The sequence below is a fragment of the Drosophila takahashii genome, chromosome X (genome assembly GCF_030179915.1).
Source record: "Drosophila takahashii strain IR98-3 E-12201 chromosome X, DtakHiC1v2, whole genome shotgun sequence".
NCBI lineage: Eukaryota > Metazoa > Arthropoda > Insecta > Diptera > Drosophilidae > Drosophila > Drosophila takahashii.
In genome coordinates, this window is record NC_091683.1 from 5,076,563 (window position 1) to 5,092,987 (window position 16,425).

Consider the following 16,425-nt stretch of genomic DNA (forward strand, 5'->3'; position numbering starts at 1 on the left):
TAAATTAAAACTGCAGGAAGCGTCAAAGCGCATGAGAGAACAAGGACATCAAAGGAGGCGAGTCGGTGCTCTAGGGTTTCCAGGGATGCCATGTCCATTCACGTTGCCTTTGCAACACAGGATGTTGAACCGATTGAATGGTCTAGTTTAGGGTTGCCTAGTCTCATTTCATTTCTCCCTTGCTCTTGTAATTGCTCTAGGTATACGATTGTGCATCCTAGCACTCTTAACTCCTAAAACTACCAACACTCCTAGCACTACCATTCAAAAGGAGCTCGCTCCCCCTAAGAGCATGTGGCTCTTTTGCCTTCCGTTGCTTTTTGCCACTAATAGCAACACTCTGGCACATGTGTTTTGGTGTTTTCTGTTCAATAAGCAAGTTTTTGGGCATCCCTGGTCCGGTTTACACTGGAGACCCCGAAGACCGGATGTGGGTGGTTTTGCAGCTCACCATCAAACTTGTCCCTGGATTGCAGCAAACAGAGCAATAGACGTTACAAGGACTGGCAAGGGGGAGAAGGAGGTGCAGAGATGTCGGGCAATGTCCTGACGCCGCCCCACTACCGATTTCATCGTGTACCAAGAAATTGTCAGTTTCCCCGCCTGCCTTCACCAAAGGGAAGTCTATACATGACATGATCTTCGACTGAACCAATTTAATTTTTTGTTTGCACAATTGATTAAATCAATGGGGCCGAGGGAGAATCACAAAAACTATGAGGATGATGCAGAAAGTATAGACTTATCGATATCTTATCGATATTTCCGATCCTTTCGATAAAAACTTTTGCTTTTGAAATATATACAAATCGATAACAATAACAGAATGATTATTTCGATAGGTTATTCAAAGGGAAGTTTCGGTCGATATATATCATTCGTGAACCTTTGTTCTTTATTTACATCCCTCGACAGCCCTTAAGATATTTAAGCTATTACCCAACATTGTGCTATTCGCTGGCTCCCTCGACGAACTCTCCTCGCACATTTCCTGTAGTTGTAGTTGTGCTCCCCCCTCCCTCCCATCTAAAACCGAACGTCTTAATTTTCTTGAAAGTCATTTTATAGTTGTTAAGTCCCGACCCCCTCGCATTTGTTCCACTTCACTCTGTGTGTAGAATGGTGGAGGACGGAGGGCGGAGCTGCTAACCCTTTTGGCCGACAGTCGACTCCATCGCCGTCGCCGCCTCCACCTTTTGTGTGCTCAAATCTCGAGACAATAATTTTTATGGCATAAAATTTTAGTTCAGCTCTTACTTTTTTCCTTTCTGTGCTGCGACGACGACGAAGACGACGCGGGGATGACAGGCAGTGGTTGGAAAGGGGAAGAGGATATGGAGAGGAAGGGACAATCGTGCCTTGTCGCCATGTAAAACCAAAGTAAATTGCCATTTTTTCTAAGCACTTATTTTTTACAGCTCCAAGGATGAGGCTGAAACTGCGAAACTGGGAAACTCAGAAACTGGGCTGGGAAGGCAGGAAAGTGACACAAGTGGCTTGCGTCAGGGGCTTAGAGCTTAGCTTCACAGTTTTGGCCCGCCTAACTGGCACTGGTACACTGAAAGAATTTCCTTTCCTTACTTTGGATGCAAAAAATCTTATACGGAAGAATTTTCTATTGATACCTTGGCTTTTAATATTTATATATGATCCTTATAAGGTCTTTCAGTTGTGTGAATAATTTAAATGACACACTGTGTGGGACTGGCAGCAGAGAACGGGCAGAGCAGAACGCTAAAAAGAAAGTTATGTCTAAAAAAAATAATTTTATTTTATTTTTAAACCACAAATTAAATTTAAAAATGTAGAGTACCCTTTGATATAATTCAAAATCGAAAATATTTGAAAAATCTTATGTTTGGGTTTGTTATTATGTTTCTGTGTAGATTTGTGCTCAGTGCTGGCGAATAGAAAGAAGTTTCGCACAGAGCTTTGAAGTTCCGAGAGCTTCGAGAGCTGCGACAGCCATTTGTCGCGTCTAGACGGCGCTCCTTTGATATTCGCAACTGGAAAAAGTGAGAAAAACAAACGAAAAACCGGGAAGTGGAGTGATTTGGGGACAAGCGCAGTGTTACCGCGCTAAGACAAACAACAATGGTCAGAAGCGGCATGCCAGACGACGACACTAAGTAATAAGCTGTGCGTAGTTGGTCTTCTTATTCAGTGCTCTTCAGCTTTGTCGGGGCGACGGCCACGCCCACAGGTCCATAAGGACCCATTTACCTCTTATTTCCCATTCCCAATCCCATCCACATCCTCATCCCCATCCAAAACATCCATCCGCCTGCAACGGAGCGTTAAATGTTCTCCTAATTTTGCGCAAACGACTGTAAGAGGGTGGCTCAATTGAATTGAATGGCTCAGTGCGACGAGCGAACGATGAGAAAGGGCCATCGTCGTCTGGGTAAAATGAGGAGCCATCTCGCCATCTCGCCATCTCGCCATCGTCTCGTTAAAAATGGCGCACCTCAAGTTTGAGCCGCAAATCTGTTTACTGAAGAGTCAACTGGTACACTCGAGCGCCATTTTAATATGCGGCTGCTCAATTGTATTTTCCTTATTGATTTTATCGGATGCTAAATCACTTGGCTGTTTAAAATCGCTTTAAAATCTGTCTGAAAGTATGCAACAAAAAAATCATTGCATACTTTTGGACGATTCCCTTTAGAATCTTCTCCATTTTCATGAGTTTTTATCTCTCACTTCTGATCACTTTTAATTGCAAATTTTAGCGAATTATGTTATAATCGCTTCTAATGGAAATTCTATTCTTATTTGATTTTAGGTTTTATTTCTAGCATCGAATTGGATGCTAAATCACTTGGCCGTTTCAAATCATTTTAAAAGCTGTCTGAAAGTATGCAACAAAAAATCATTACATACCTTTGGACTTTTCTCTTTAAGATCTTCTCGTTTGTAAAATAACTATACATTTTCATGAGTTTTTATCTCTCACTTCTGATCTCTTTTAATTGCAAATTTGTAGCGAATTATTTTATAATCAGTTCTAATGGAAATTCTCTTTTTCGGCCAGCTTTCTCTCTGTCTGGGATCTGTGGCGCCATTTCACCACTTCACCTTCATATGCCGGCTGCCTTTTGCTTTCTGGTCGGTGGCTAATGAAAATAAAGGGCGTTTTTCGGGGCCTGCAATTGGACTTTTGCCGTTTTGCCGTCTTGCCGTGGCAGTCCAACTAAGCCGTAGTGCGGAAATTAGCAGATACACAGATAAATGGTGCCAGCCAGCTCCTCCTGGCTTGGCCTATTAACAACTTGCCAGTTGCAGGCGCAAAATTCGAGCTGTAGTTGTAGCTGCATAGCTGCATGGTGGCCATTTCTCACCTAGCCCACTAATTTCGTGGCATGCTATTTGTTCCAGAGCGCTGAAAATGCAAGAGTTTTAAGAAGAACGGATTTCATCTGTCAGAAATCTCAGATGTATTTTAAAACGAACATAAAGTTTCATAGTTTATTAATTCGGAAATTATGTGTTGCCTACTTTTGGGCACCTTTTTAAACGATCCGAAAAGCCCAGTGCTATCTCGTAATGTTTAGCTACATTATATATCCTTGTGTGTAATTGTCATAATGGGAAAACACTTGTCAATCGATTACCATCGATTCAAATGAAAATTGCGCCTGTAATGAGGCGATTCGACACTGTCGACATTTGTAAGGTAAAATACACAACAAATGTGGACAGCATAATGGGCCTTGAGCGGTTCGGGTTTGGGTTTGTGTTCGCGGGGCCTAGAGGCGATGGGTAAATGCACTTTTTTTTTCTTTACACCCCTCGAAAACACAACTGTCGACAAAATGTATTCCCACATATTGCCACGAGTCCACATAATGCCAAGGACTTATCGGACAGACAATTGGTCATCTCAGCGGTTGGTAATTTGGGGCCCGACTGGATATATGGCAGTGGGTTTCGGGTATGGGTACACTGAGGGAAAAGTACGTAAATAAAGTTCTTAGATTTTGTATCTAAATTACGAAGAAAAGTTCTTTAGATAAGAACAAAAGTTCTTAAAAAAAAGAAAAATGTTCTTTAAATAAGACTAAAATATTCTTCATGTAAGTGATAATGTTTCTTACATAAGACAAAAATGTTCTTGAAATAAGAAAAAATTCTTTAAATAAGATAAAAAAAGTTATTTTAATAAGACAAAAATTTTATTTAAATAAACACCACTTTTTCTTGATTCAAGAGGAATCTTTCTTGACTCTTTCTCAATTCCATGACCAAATTAAATTGGAATCATATTCTAAGATCTTTTTTTCTCTGTGCATGGGGAGTGTTGGATCTACTGGAATTACCCATTAATAGGCGTTGTTCCTGACGATGAATTCATAAATAAAGAATATACCCCAGCCTAATGGATGGATGGGGCAGGGCAGAGTGGCTCTGTGGAAATTACACTGACTGACTGTCCATATCGAATACGATATGATTGATGCAAAGTTCGGTTCGGTTCTCCACGTTTGCATGTACGTGTTTTATTATTATGCACACTGAGCACATGGCATAATGCGTGTTGGTTGGTTGGTAAAGCTCGTCGGTTTTGTTGTGGGTGGTCGGTCTGCTGTTCTGTTCTATCCTGTCCTGTCGACTGTCGTCTGTCGTCTGCCGTATATATGGTACATATAGGTTGTAGGTTGTAGGTCGTAGGTCGTAGGTCAAAGTGTGGGGCCATGGGAATGAGAAGGAGGGTAAAAAGAGCCATCACCATCATCCTCTCTGTGGTCAGGCCACATGACGTAAGCGCGATACTGAGTATACTGACTCGACCAGGCCAAAACAAATTAAATTGTATTACAAAAATGGCGCACACGTTGAATGGCGAATGGCGAACGGCAAATGGCGAATGGCGAAGGGCGAGGGCTGTTCGCAAAATGGCAACGCAGTTGCGTGTAATAATAATATCTCGTGCGAATGTGTGCGCCTTGGTTGACGTGTGAGTGAGTAAGTGCATCGTAAATGAGTAGCACAATATTGAGCTCAACGCCCGTCGCTGCCGCCGCCGCCCGTTAACGATTTAAGCATAGAAATTCATAACGTCAGGGCCATTTGCGTGGCAGAGCAGGACGGTGGAAGGATGGGGTGGCCAGGATGACAGGACTCCAGGACGACGGGACTACAGGACTCCAGGATTCTGCACGGGAAAAAAAATTGACAAAAAAGATTAGATTGATATATGCTGGTCAATTTTATATGCTTTCCAGATCATTTTGATATGAATAAAGATAAAAATAATCTTATTTTACATTATTTGATAAAACCATACTAAATTTGGAATTTAATATGATATCAAGTTGATATGTTTGAATCATAAATTTGACATAAATCATATCGGCTTTTAATTTATATGAAATAAGGTAGACCCTATTTCGTATCGAGTTTTTTTTTCTGTGTAGAACTCTAGGACTCCTCGTTCCCAAGCATCAATTATTCAAGCGACGATCTGCGGGGTAGAGAATGGGATGATGGCTCTGCTCAGATGGTAAATTATGCTGATATTATTTAAAATGAAACGTAAAAAGCTTAAATAATGCGCAAAGTGCTTTACAAATATGGCGAACAAAAAAACGCCACTGAAACCGAATCCACTGAAAATATAACCCAAATTATCCAACCAATTTTTGTAGTAATTTTGGTACAAATTTGTTTTAAAAATTTATCCAAATTAAAGAATTTTGCCTCTATTTTCCAACTCGTTTTAACTTAGCTACCCCGTTTTGAATCATTATAATCGCAGCAATCAAGTCCAGCACTTTCGCAGGTTTCATGTCTGGGCGTAGTTCCAATCAGGTCGTACACTGGAAAAAAATCTAGATCCAATTAAATAAGAACATTATTTTTACAGTACAGTTTTACTTTAAGTGATATCTATAAATATATTTTTTTTGTTTTTTAAGGCAGACTTTTTTTTTAGGAACCCATTATTTCAACTTGAGATAAATCAAACGCAATTCATGCTTAATATTTTGATTTATGTGGTGCGAAGAGAGCTGTACAAAATCCATAGGGCCCATCATCTTGTCTAGACTAAGAACCAACCTAAAGTTGAACTTTCGCAACCGAAGGCGGCGTAAAAGTTTCGCCACCTCAAACATTTGCCTTCACGCCATCACGTCTTCTTCTCGCTCGCCAACTGAGTAGACACTTTAATCAAGAAAGTTCAATTTTTTCTTCAGCTTCTTCTGGTTTTTTTTCTTTTTTTCTTTTTTTTTTTGTGATTTTTCCGCCTTCATACTTTAGCGTTTTCGATAGCGAAAGTTTTGTCGCCTGTTGCCTGGCATACTCTATGCATGTTTGAGGCGTTGATGATGAGGGGATTGCGGAGTTGGCGAATCCCAAAGTGGAGCAAATTGAAAAGGGGCGTGTTGAAGGGGGCGTGGCCGTGGCAGGTGGTGATCTGGACAAAAGTCGGAGGAGCTGGTGAAGCTTCTTCGACTGAAATTGAAAAACAAACTGCAGCAGGGCCAAAAGGAACGGAACGGAACGAATCATGAGCCATGAAGAGCAAGAAATTGAATATTTGATTAGGCAAGCAGCCAGATGACAGTTGGACTCGAACTCTCGGACCTCAACCTACAAGAGAAACCTTAAAATGTCGCTGTCCGTAGCGAAAGATGAAACATGCCCAATATAATATGGCAATGATTGCAGCACCTGCGAGCCAGGAAAATGGACAAATGGGATGCGAGATGCATCTCTATATAGTCGCCTCTCTATGCACTGCACATGATTGGCATGCGACATGTTGACAGGCCCGACTCACCGCGACTTATCAAGCCGTCGCGTGCAGCTTGCCAATTTTCGATATGGAAATGCACCTGAACGCGAACGGCAACGAAATGCACCTGCCTGCCAGCAGCGATGTAAACGCGGCACTCTGATGTAATGCTGCCACAACAACAGTAACGATAATAATAATACCCACGCATGACTTGGACAAATACTTGCCGTCGCCAAAGAATTTGTCAACATTGTAAGCAGCACACCACACGTTTATTGTGCACTCAAGAAGTCATTTCGAAAGCCGAACATAAAGTAGATATTCCATGTCCACTTTCAGATTAAAAGATAATGAATTAAATCTTGAACTTTGTGGTAAAATTATGGGGGAAGATTTTACTTAAAATATTTAAATGTGAAAAACTTTAACATAGGATTAATCCTAGTTATAAAGGCTTTATGGTCCAGAGTTGCCACCATCTCCAATTAAAAAAATATTCTTTATTTAATTTTTTGTATTAAATTTTACTTGAAATATTTAAATGGGAAAGGTTTAACATGGGATTTATCACAGTTATAAAAGGCTCCCGTAAAGACTTTATGGTCCAGAGTTGCCACCATCTCTAATTTAAAAAATATTCTCCATTTTCTAGGCCTTTTATTGCATTTTTTAATAAAGCATTCCATGTAAAAGAAAAGGAGAAACGGGAAGATAGCTTTTTTTTTTGCGTCCCCACCATTTCCATTTCCATTCAGTTAAATGATTGCAATGACCATTGAAGCGCGGGTAACCGAGCAACACTTGGGTCTCGCCAATTCGACACAGAGTAATTTGCAAATAGGCTTTAAGTGCACAGTGGGCATTTTAAGGAAAAGTCAGTTATATTCCAAAAAGAAAATTAAATATGAGTAGAGAAAAAATAGTGTTTGTTAAGTGCGAGCGTATATATATTTGATATCTTAAATAATTTAAAACTACTTTTTAAAACTTTTGCTCGATATTTAAAAGGTTTGTTCTTCAAAGGTATACACCCAGAAAAAAAAATGACCTAAAATGTCAAAAAATGGCCTAGAATTTAGGTAAAATTGGCCTAAAACTGGAGCTAAGTCCTTGAATGGCCTAAAATTTAGGATTGTATGACCTAAAATGTTAGGCCATTAATGGCCTAAAATGTGGTAATTTTTGGCCTAGATTTTAGGTAATTGGCTGCCTTAAAATATGAGAAAACCCCTATCCAAAATTTTAGGCTTTCTTTGGCCTAAAAATTTGTACTGAAAAATGTTTCATATTATAAAGTAAATACAGAGAAATTTATAGCTAACTCGAGGTCAATGTCGGCTTAGTCTTCAAGAAGTCGTCATTATTCCAACACACAAAAACGAGCGAAGAGGCTTCACTGTTCAGCAGAGAAATCGCTGTCTTATTCAACGATCGAAGTGGGTTACCATGCAAGCCGCGCTATAACTGGTTGGGAATTATAGCGTTGCCAAAACGGTATCAGAGTTCCGTGCAAATTTATTTAGGTAAAAGGCATTAATTTTAAGGCCCACGCTGACCTAAAATATTAGGCTATACGGGACCTAAATAGTAGGGCAAATATACCAAAAATTTAAATTTATAGGCAGTACATGACCTAAAAAGGAACTTTTAGTCCATTTAAAATGTTTTAGGCTATGCATGACCTAAAATGTTGTCCATCATTTTTCTGGGTGTAGAAACTTTAAAAATGAAACCACAAAGTGAGTTTGTTTTGCCCACAATGACCGCAATAAAAGCGCTTTATAAAGGGGACAAATAACCAGGAGTATAGACCAGGAGTGCCCAAAAATGTGCTTACGAAAGAGCAAACACCAATACAATTTGGGAGAACAAAAACACATGTGTGAAGAAGTGTTCTTGCATCGTTCGTCGCCATCAGTGGCGAAAAACGACGAAAAGCTAATATGTATATGAAATTGTTTTTCTTTTCTCCATTTTTTTTCCTTTATTTTCGTACAAGAACCGCATGCTTTTATGGCAAGCTCTTTGAATAGAAGCTAGATTAACAATCGCATTCAGAGAGCAATTACAAACAAAAGAGGAAGTTAAATGGGAAACGTCGAAGTTGATATACCCTTAAATTGATTTAAGCCATGGGGGAACAAAATAAATAAAACTATAGGTTTTTTTAGATTTAAAATAATAATGCTGCAACAGAATCGAAGTACATTTAAATTTCTTTGACCTATTTTTGACCTTTTAGCGAAAATGCCTTTTGGCACATGAGAACGAAAATAACGGCCTTACCGCGTTACAATCCTTGGGGACCAAAATTATAACAACCTTGATGTAAAAATAGGCAAAGGAGCTTTTGTGGCTTGAGTTTCCCACGGTGAAGTGGAGCTGTGGAGGATACTCCACCCAATATAGACATTGCTATTGCTACTGTTACTCTTACTTTAACGCGAATGGATCGGAAAAATAGGGCAAATAATAAAGGAAAAAAGAAATTCGCTTCATTTAGCAACAAATTGTTGTGACGACAAAATAACAAAAAATTGAATTCTTGTCCGCTTTCAACGGTTCAACAACTTTTGTTACATAGACACACTTAAAATGCCATTGCCAATTGGCATACGACAGAATGGAGAGAATGGAGAAGAGAACCCAAAAAGCGGAAAACAAAAAACAAAAATACAGAAAAAAACAAAGAAAAGTGAATTGGGCGCCATAAAATGAACGAAACGAAACGAAAACCGAAACCAAAGCAATTAAATTTGTTTAAATCGATTTAAGCTGACAATAGACAATGGCCGTCCGTCTGTCCGTTTGTCCGTCCGTCTGTCCGTCCATGGATTTTGCGGACAGGCCCCGTACTTTCATGGTGGTTGGGGTTCGGGAACGGGGTTCAGTTCGGGTTCATTTCAGTTCAGCCATCCTATCGTTTGAATATGGGGCGTGTGCCCACCATATAGCAATTACAACCGCAATTGCCAATAAAATGACAACGTTAAATTCTATGGCAGTTTGCAGCCCCGAAACCGAAACCAACGCGAACGCGGACTTAAGTTATTTATAAAACAATCAATTTGTATTGCCTTATTTATAGATGTGATGAAAAGATGAAATTAAAATCATATTTTTGTATTTTTGGCACGTTGCAGGCACAGAGGATTAGGTTGGATTTATAAGCTTTGATTTGATACCAAATGGTATTCTCTTACGAAGAAAATTACATTTCACACATTTGCATATTTACATTTTTTTTATTGTGGGTTTTTGTCATGTACATTTTTGTCTTAATTTAAATAACTAGGAAAGGAAGTACTGGCTAAGAAATAAAATTCTCTTGAGTTATTCTGAATCATCATAGATTGTATAAAATGGTCGGAATTAAGAATGAAAATTCTGTATAAAAATCGATTATTGGAATATTTATTTTTCGATAACATCGATATTTTAACGATAAATGAGATATTTTTCGATTTTTTAAATTTCGATATACCAAACTACGATATTTTCGATACGATATTGACTTTTCCTCTCTATACACATCCCCAGTCTGAATTGCTTAGCTTCTAATCTGCGAGTAACCCACTAAAAATGCTAATTTGCGAACAGGGACAAAGGCAAGGATTTACTGGTTTTTGCCAAACAAACAAATTTCATATACATATTACACAGAGCGTAACTCAAAAGTTTTGTGGGTCGTCGTTGTAAATGGCTGCGATTTCGCATTCAAAAGTTTTGAGGTATTAATCCAAGTTTGGCGGTTCTTCGCCTGGAACTCACCAACCCACCAGCTCACCGCACGAAATTCCCATCCTAACGGACTGTGAACTGAAGAACCGAAGCTTCACAACCTGCACTTTCTAACCCACGACAATAGAACGAAACCCCCTTTTTAAAATCAACCCAGCACCCAGTACCCAACACCCAGTGGTAAAACAACGAACGAAAACCCATTGAGAAAATATTTAACAAAGCGAAAAATTGCACCGCTTTTCTTTTATTTGCATATTTAATTTGTTTTGAGGTTTTTTCTATCCGAGCAAAAAACCGCTGACACACAGGCAGCAACAACAGAAGCAAAACGTCGAAAAAAACGAAGAGAAAAATTACAAAAATTGTGCACAAACAAAAGGAAAACAAACAACACACACGGGCATACTCAAAGTATATATCCATATATCCATCCAACTGAATATACGAATGAAACGAGCCGGCCTTTAAAACCCCCACTTATCTCCGCCCCTTGATTTCTCCTTTGCGAAGGTTTGAACTTGAAATCAGTCGACACGAAATGAAACGAAACGAAAACCGCCACAAAAGGCGAGCCAATCTAAAAATGTATCAAAAACACCAAATATTTGTCTTTCTGTTTATTTCGATACATTTGTAAATAGTAGGTGAAATGGATGTATTATACTTTGTTTTTTAAGAGGTGGAAAGAATCATCGAAATAAATTGAGAGTGCCTTTGTGATATTGATTTTCAATTTTGTATCAAATAAATCATTTATAATTAAATGTATTGGATAAAAATCAAATAAAACATTTAAATATTTAATAAAACAAAATTAAATTATCAAAACTCATTAGATGCGCCATAAAATGAATTCATTTTGTGAAAATATATCATTAAATTTTATAAGATAAATACTTTTCTAACAGAAATTGAAGTACAAGGTGTTTCTAAGTCGGTTCCTTCTTCGTTTTATAAGCTTTACACTTCGCAGAGTTCAACGGAATATTGTATTCGTGTAAAAATTAGGGGTAATGGTTTTTTTTCTTGATTTTCCAATGAATAAATAATATCTCAAGGAAAAAAACTGTCAAACTTATGAATTGCTCAATCAATTTTTTTTTTAAATGAATGTTGGTTTCTATACTGCTTATAGTTCCTAAATAATTGATGTCGTCTGCTTGTTTCGGTATTTAATAAAGTTTTGTGGGGGTTCAACAACAGCGTTGAACCAATATTTGTCCGGAAAAGTGGATCGACATGAGAGAAGAGCACGTGGAGCCTTTTTTTTTTGGGTCTTTAGAAGTGTTGACGTCACGAATGGCGCTTAATTAAAGCGGAACCCGGCTCAATGCCAAAAAGGCGGTACTTCATCCGCAGCAGCGTCTTTTTTTTTTTGTTGCTGTCTTGTTTGCACTTGCTTAAAAGAAAAGCGCCCGGTGGGTCTACCCACTAACCCATCTACCATTTCACATTTTACCATCCAATATGATGGCTTTACTTTTACCCTGTGGAGAGCAGAAAATGCCTGGGCGGGCCAGCTTTTGATGGCTTGGCAGCGATGCCGCAAGTCAGTTAGAAGCCGCAAACTGTCACAGTTTAACAACATTTTCATTAATCAAGCCGCTGTGACTGCCACCTGAAGAGCTGAAGAGCTGGAGAGCCGAACGAGTAGAGGACGAACGAGATTAAGGGGACTCCAGGCTCCAAACCTACAAACCTACAAACAGGAGCAGCCGAATCCCTGTTCTCTGTTTTCTGCCTTTGTCGTCCCATTGTCAATCTTCTTTCGGGGATTCGGAGGGGGATTCTTTCTTTCTGCCGCCGCCAACCAACACCAGAAAATCCTCTTAATTGTGGTGCGGATTTTTTATTTGATTTATTTATTTAAAAATTTGTAGGGTAAAATACTTGCATTGCCATTCAAAGTGAAATATGACCTACAATTTCACAGCATTTCACTTAAAATAACAAGCGTTCATTTAATTTAACTCTGATTTATTTTAATTGGTCTGGCTGTGATATCTTTAAATATGTTTAGAAAATAATTAGCAGCCATTTCACCAAAAAAAAATGTATTTAATTAGGTGATTTATATTTAATTTATCACTTTAATATTTTTGCATTAATTAATCAAAATAAAATATTGCCATGGCCACATAATTAACATGTTAATTAGTCATGACTAAATGAGAAATAAGAAATTAATTAAACAAAATTAAAAGCGAATTTTAGTCATACCTTTTGGGTGACAAATTTTGTTTTAAAAACCGAAATTAGATAAAGTTCAGATCTAATTTTTATTTTAACAAAAATATTTTTAAACCATTTACTTAAAATTAAAAAAAAAGCACATAAAATATGGTTATAAAACTTGTATGCAAATTAGGATATAAAAACATTTGTTACTTCTTTGGGTCGATCCCAACATAATCCTCTTGTATGAAGATGAAGATGCAGACCATATGTGTGCACACATAGCCAACATCGAATGCCTCTCGCTAATTACCCAATCCCCATTGATGACACACAACAAACTTTTGCCAATAAGGCAAATCCTTTTTGGCCTTGCCGCTAATGTCTCACCTTTTGCCTCGTTAGCAAACCAAACCGAAACCCAAGCCAACCCAACCCAATCCAACCCCATGGGTAAACGCGTGTATCCCCTGTATCCTTGTCCTTTTTTTGGGGTGGACCAAAAGCACACACTTTTCGAAACACTTTATTAATTGACAAACTCTCTCTGCGTTTTTTTTGCGCATTCTTTCAGGTAAAAACATCAGCAGGAGCAGGAGAAGCACGGCTATTTGCGAGCTTAGAGCCCACCACTGTCCGCCGGGACGACGGGACATTAATTAATCACGGCCTTGTCATTCGCAAGGATCAAGGAGTGGCACAGCGAACGAACGAAGGAAGAAAAAAACAACACAAGCCGAAAGAGAAGCCGAAGCGAAGGGTGCAGAAATCAAATTAACAGTGCGTCAAAAGGATTAACCCCGAAAAAGGGCAGGAGTTTAGTTTAGAGCACGTACACAGGACGCGGCGAGGCGAGTAAAGAGCCCCGGACTACCGGAATCCCGACCACTTGGTGGCACGTGTTCGGTGGCTCGTTGTCGCGGATTATAAACAAATCCCGATACACAGAACCCAGAACCCAAAACCAAGCTATGATGGCCAGACGACTGGGGATTCTCCTACTCCTCCTCCTCCCCTTAGCAGCTGGGACATCCGACTGGATGCAGAGCTGCGGCCCCTGCCATTGCCACTGGAATTCGGGTAAAAAGAGCGCCGATTGCAAGAACAAGGCGCTGACAAAGATTCCCCTGGACATGAGCAACGAGATGCAGGTGCTGGACTTTGCCCACAACCAAATACCCGAGCTGCGGCGCGAGGAGTTCCTCCTGGCCGGTTTGCCCAATGTGCACAAGGTCTATCTGCGCAACTGCACCATCCAGGAGGTGCATCGCGAGGCCTTCAAGGGTCTGCACATCCTGATCGAGCTGGATATGTCGGGCAATCGGATAAGGGAACTCCATCCGGGCACGTTCGCTGGCCTCGAGAAGCTGCGCAACGTGATAATCAACAACAATGAGATTGAAGTGCTGCCGAATCACCTGTTCGTCAATCTCAGCTACCTTTCACGCATCGAGTTTCGAAACAATCGACTGCGGCAAGTGCAACTGCATGTGTTTGCCGGCACGGTGGCGCTGAGCGCCATTTCGCTGGAGCAGAATCGATTGGCCCATTTGCATCGGGAGACATTCCGGGATCTGCAGAAGCTGATGCATTTGTCGCTGCAGGGCAATGCGTGGAACTGCAGCTGCGAGCTGCAGGATTTCCGGGACTTTGCGATCAACAAGCGTCTGTATACGCCGCCCACCGACTGCCAGGAGCCGCCGCAGCTGCGTGGCAAGCTGTGGAGTGAGGTGCCCTCTGAGAACTTTGCCTGCCGGCCACGCATCCTGGGCTCCGTGCGATCCTTTGTGGAGGCGAATCATGACAACATCTCGCTGCCCTGCCGCATTGTCGGCAGTCCGCGGCCGAATGTCACCTGGGTGTACAACAAGCGGCCGCTGCAGCAGTACGATCCCCGGGTGCGAGTCCTCACCTCCGTGGAGCCGATGGCGGCGGAGTCCCAGTCCTCGGTTCTCACCTCGGAGCTGCGCATCGTGGGCGTGCGGGCCTCGGACAAGGGAGCCTACACCTGTGTGGCCGACAATCGGGGAGGAAGAGCGGAGGCGGAGTTCCAATTGCTCGTCAGCGGCGATTATGCCGGCGCCGTATCCTCGTCCGATGGCATGGGATTGGGCGGCATGGGTGCCATTGGAGCGCCCACCATTGATCCGCAAACGAATGTGTTCCTGATCATCTGCCTGATTACCACGACACTGCTGCTACTCCTGATTGTCGTGGTGCTGGCCTTGTTCTGGTATTGCCGAAGGATTAAGACCTACCAGAAGGACACCACCATGATGAGCGGCGATGGGCTGATCTCGTCCAAGCTGGACAAGACGCACAACGGCTCCATGCTCGAGGGCTCCGTCATTATGGAGATGCAGAAGAGCCTGCTCAACGAGGTCAATCCCGTCGAGAAGCCGCCACGGCGCACGGACATCGAGAGCGTGGACGGCGGCGACGATGTGCTCGAGATTAAGAAGACGCTGCTCGACGACACGGTTTATGGTGAGTATTATAACAAGAAAAAAATTAAGATTAACTCTTAAAACCCGTTGAGTTGAAAATATACTAGATATACCAGAAAAATAGGGGTATTTTTAACTTTTAATAGCGGTTGTTTTGAAAATATACTAGATATACTAGAAAAATAAGGGTATTTTTAACTTTTAATAGCAGTTGCTTTGAAAATATAATAGATATACTAGGTAAAAGAGTGGTATTTCCAACCCTTAGTAACCGTTGTGTTGAAAATATCCTAGATATAGCATTTTAAATAGTGGTATTTAACTTTCAATACCCGTTGTGTTGAAAATATACTAGATATACTAGAAGAGTGGTATTTTGAAAATATACTAGACAAGAGAGGGGTATTATTTTAATACTGAATAATATAAAATCTGTTCTGTAAATATTTTAAAGTTTTCACTTTGTAGTTTCAATTCTATATCGAGTTTTTAATTTTAATACTGCCAAAAGTATTATTATTTATATCTTATTAAGATATTTTTGAAATTCAATAGTTTAATTTCTATGATCATTTCTTTTAATGGTGTATCCTAATTTGCCACCTTTTCTCCTGCATTGATACAAAGTGTTTCCCAAAACAATGGAGATTCCAACAGGTCGTGTCAATCTGTGGTGTTTCTGATTTACAAATTAATTTACATGCCCAGCTTTAAATGGCTTCTAATTCTGTTTAATGTTTAAACGCAAAAATTAAAGGATTCGAGTTTTTGTTGCGCAGAACTAAATTGTAACCACACATGTTGACCATGATTGCATATTTTATTTCGTCATTAACGTTTATTATTTGTAAAAAAAAGAGTAGTATTACGTATTTAGTAGCCAATTAAATTCATGGTATGGGGGCGATTTATTTTTGCTCCCTTTCGTTTTTTTTTAATGCATTTCCTAGGGGTGCCGACGACACAACCGACAACCGACCACATTTCGCCAGTTGTTTTAATCAACAATGGCGATGATTATTGCCGCCTGAGTGTTGTAATAAAAATCAAAAATAATCAGTGTCATTGAGTAAAAAAAAATGGGATTATCGTTTAATTTTAATAAATAAAACTTGTAATGATAGCAGTAACATCAAGTGAGCTACGACTATTGTAAAAAAAGCACCCCTCCCTTCTTTTGTAGTATTTTTTTTTGTAAATACCTTTGACAGTTTTTTGTCCTTTAATAACGAGCTACATGACTTATTTCCTGTGTCATCATGGCGGTTGGGCACCAAATGATGCGAGGGCCACGTTCCTGGTCGTCTATTTACCCAA

General features: G+C 40.0%; 1 protein-coding gene across 3 annotated transcripts in view; it reads left to right on the plus strand.

The window, feature by feature from the left end:
• The window catches only part of kek5 (kekkon 5), a 120,503-nt gene that overhangs the window by 98,519 nt on the left and 5,559 nt on the right, over positions 1 to 16,425 (plus strand). For all 3 annotated transcript variants that reach the window (XM_044396158.2, XM_017155600.3, XM_070218698.1), the window contains one exon: positions 13,236 to 15,148. In XM_044396158.2, the coding sequence (XP_044252093.1) occupies positions 13,633 to 15,148 (1,516 nt within the window). In that variant the 5' untranslated portion in view covers positions 13,236 to 13,632. The remainder of the gene's footprint in view (positions 1 to 13,235; positions 15,149 to 16,425) is intronic.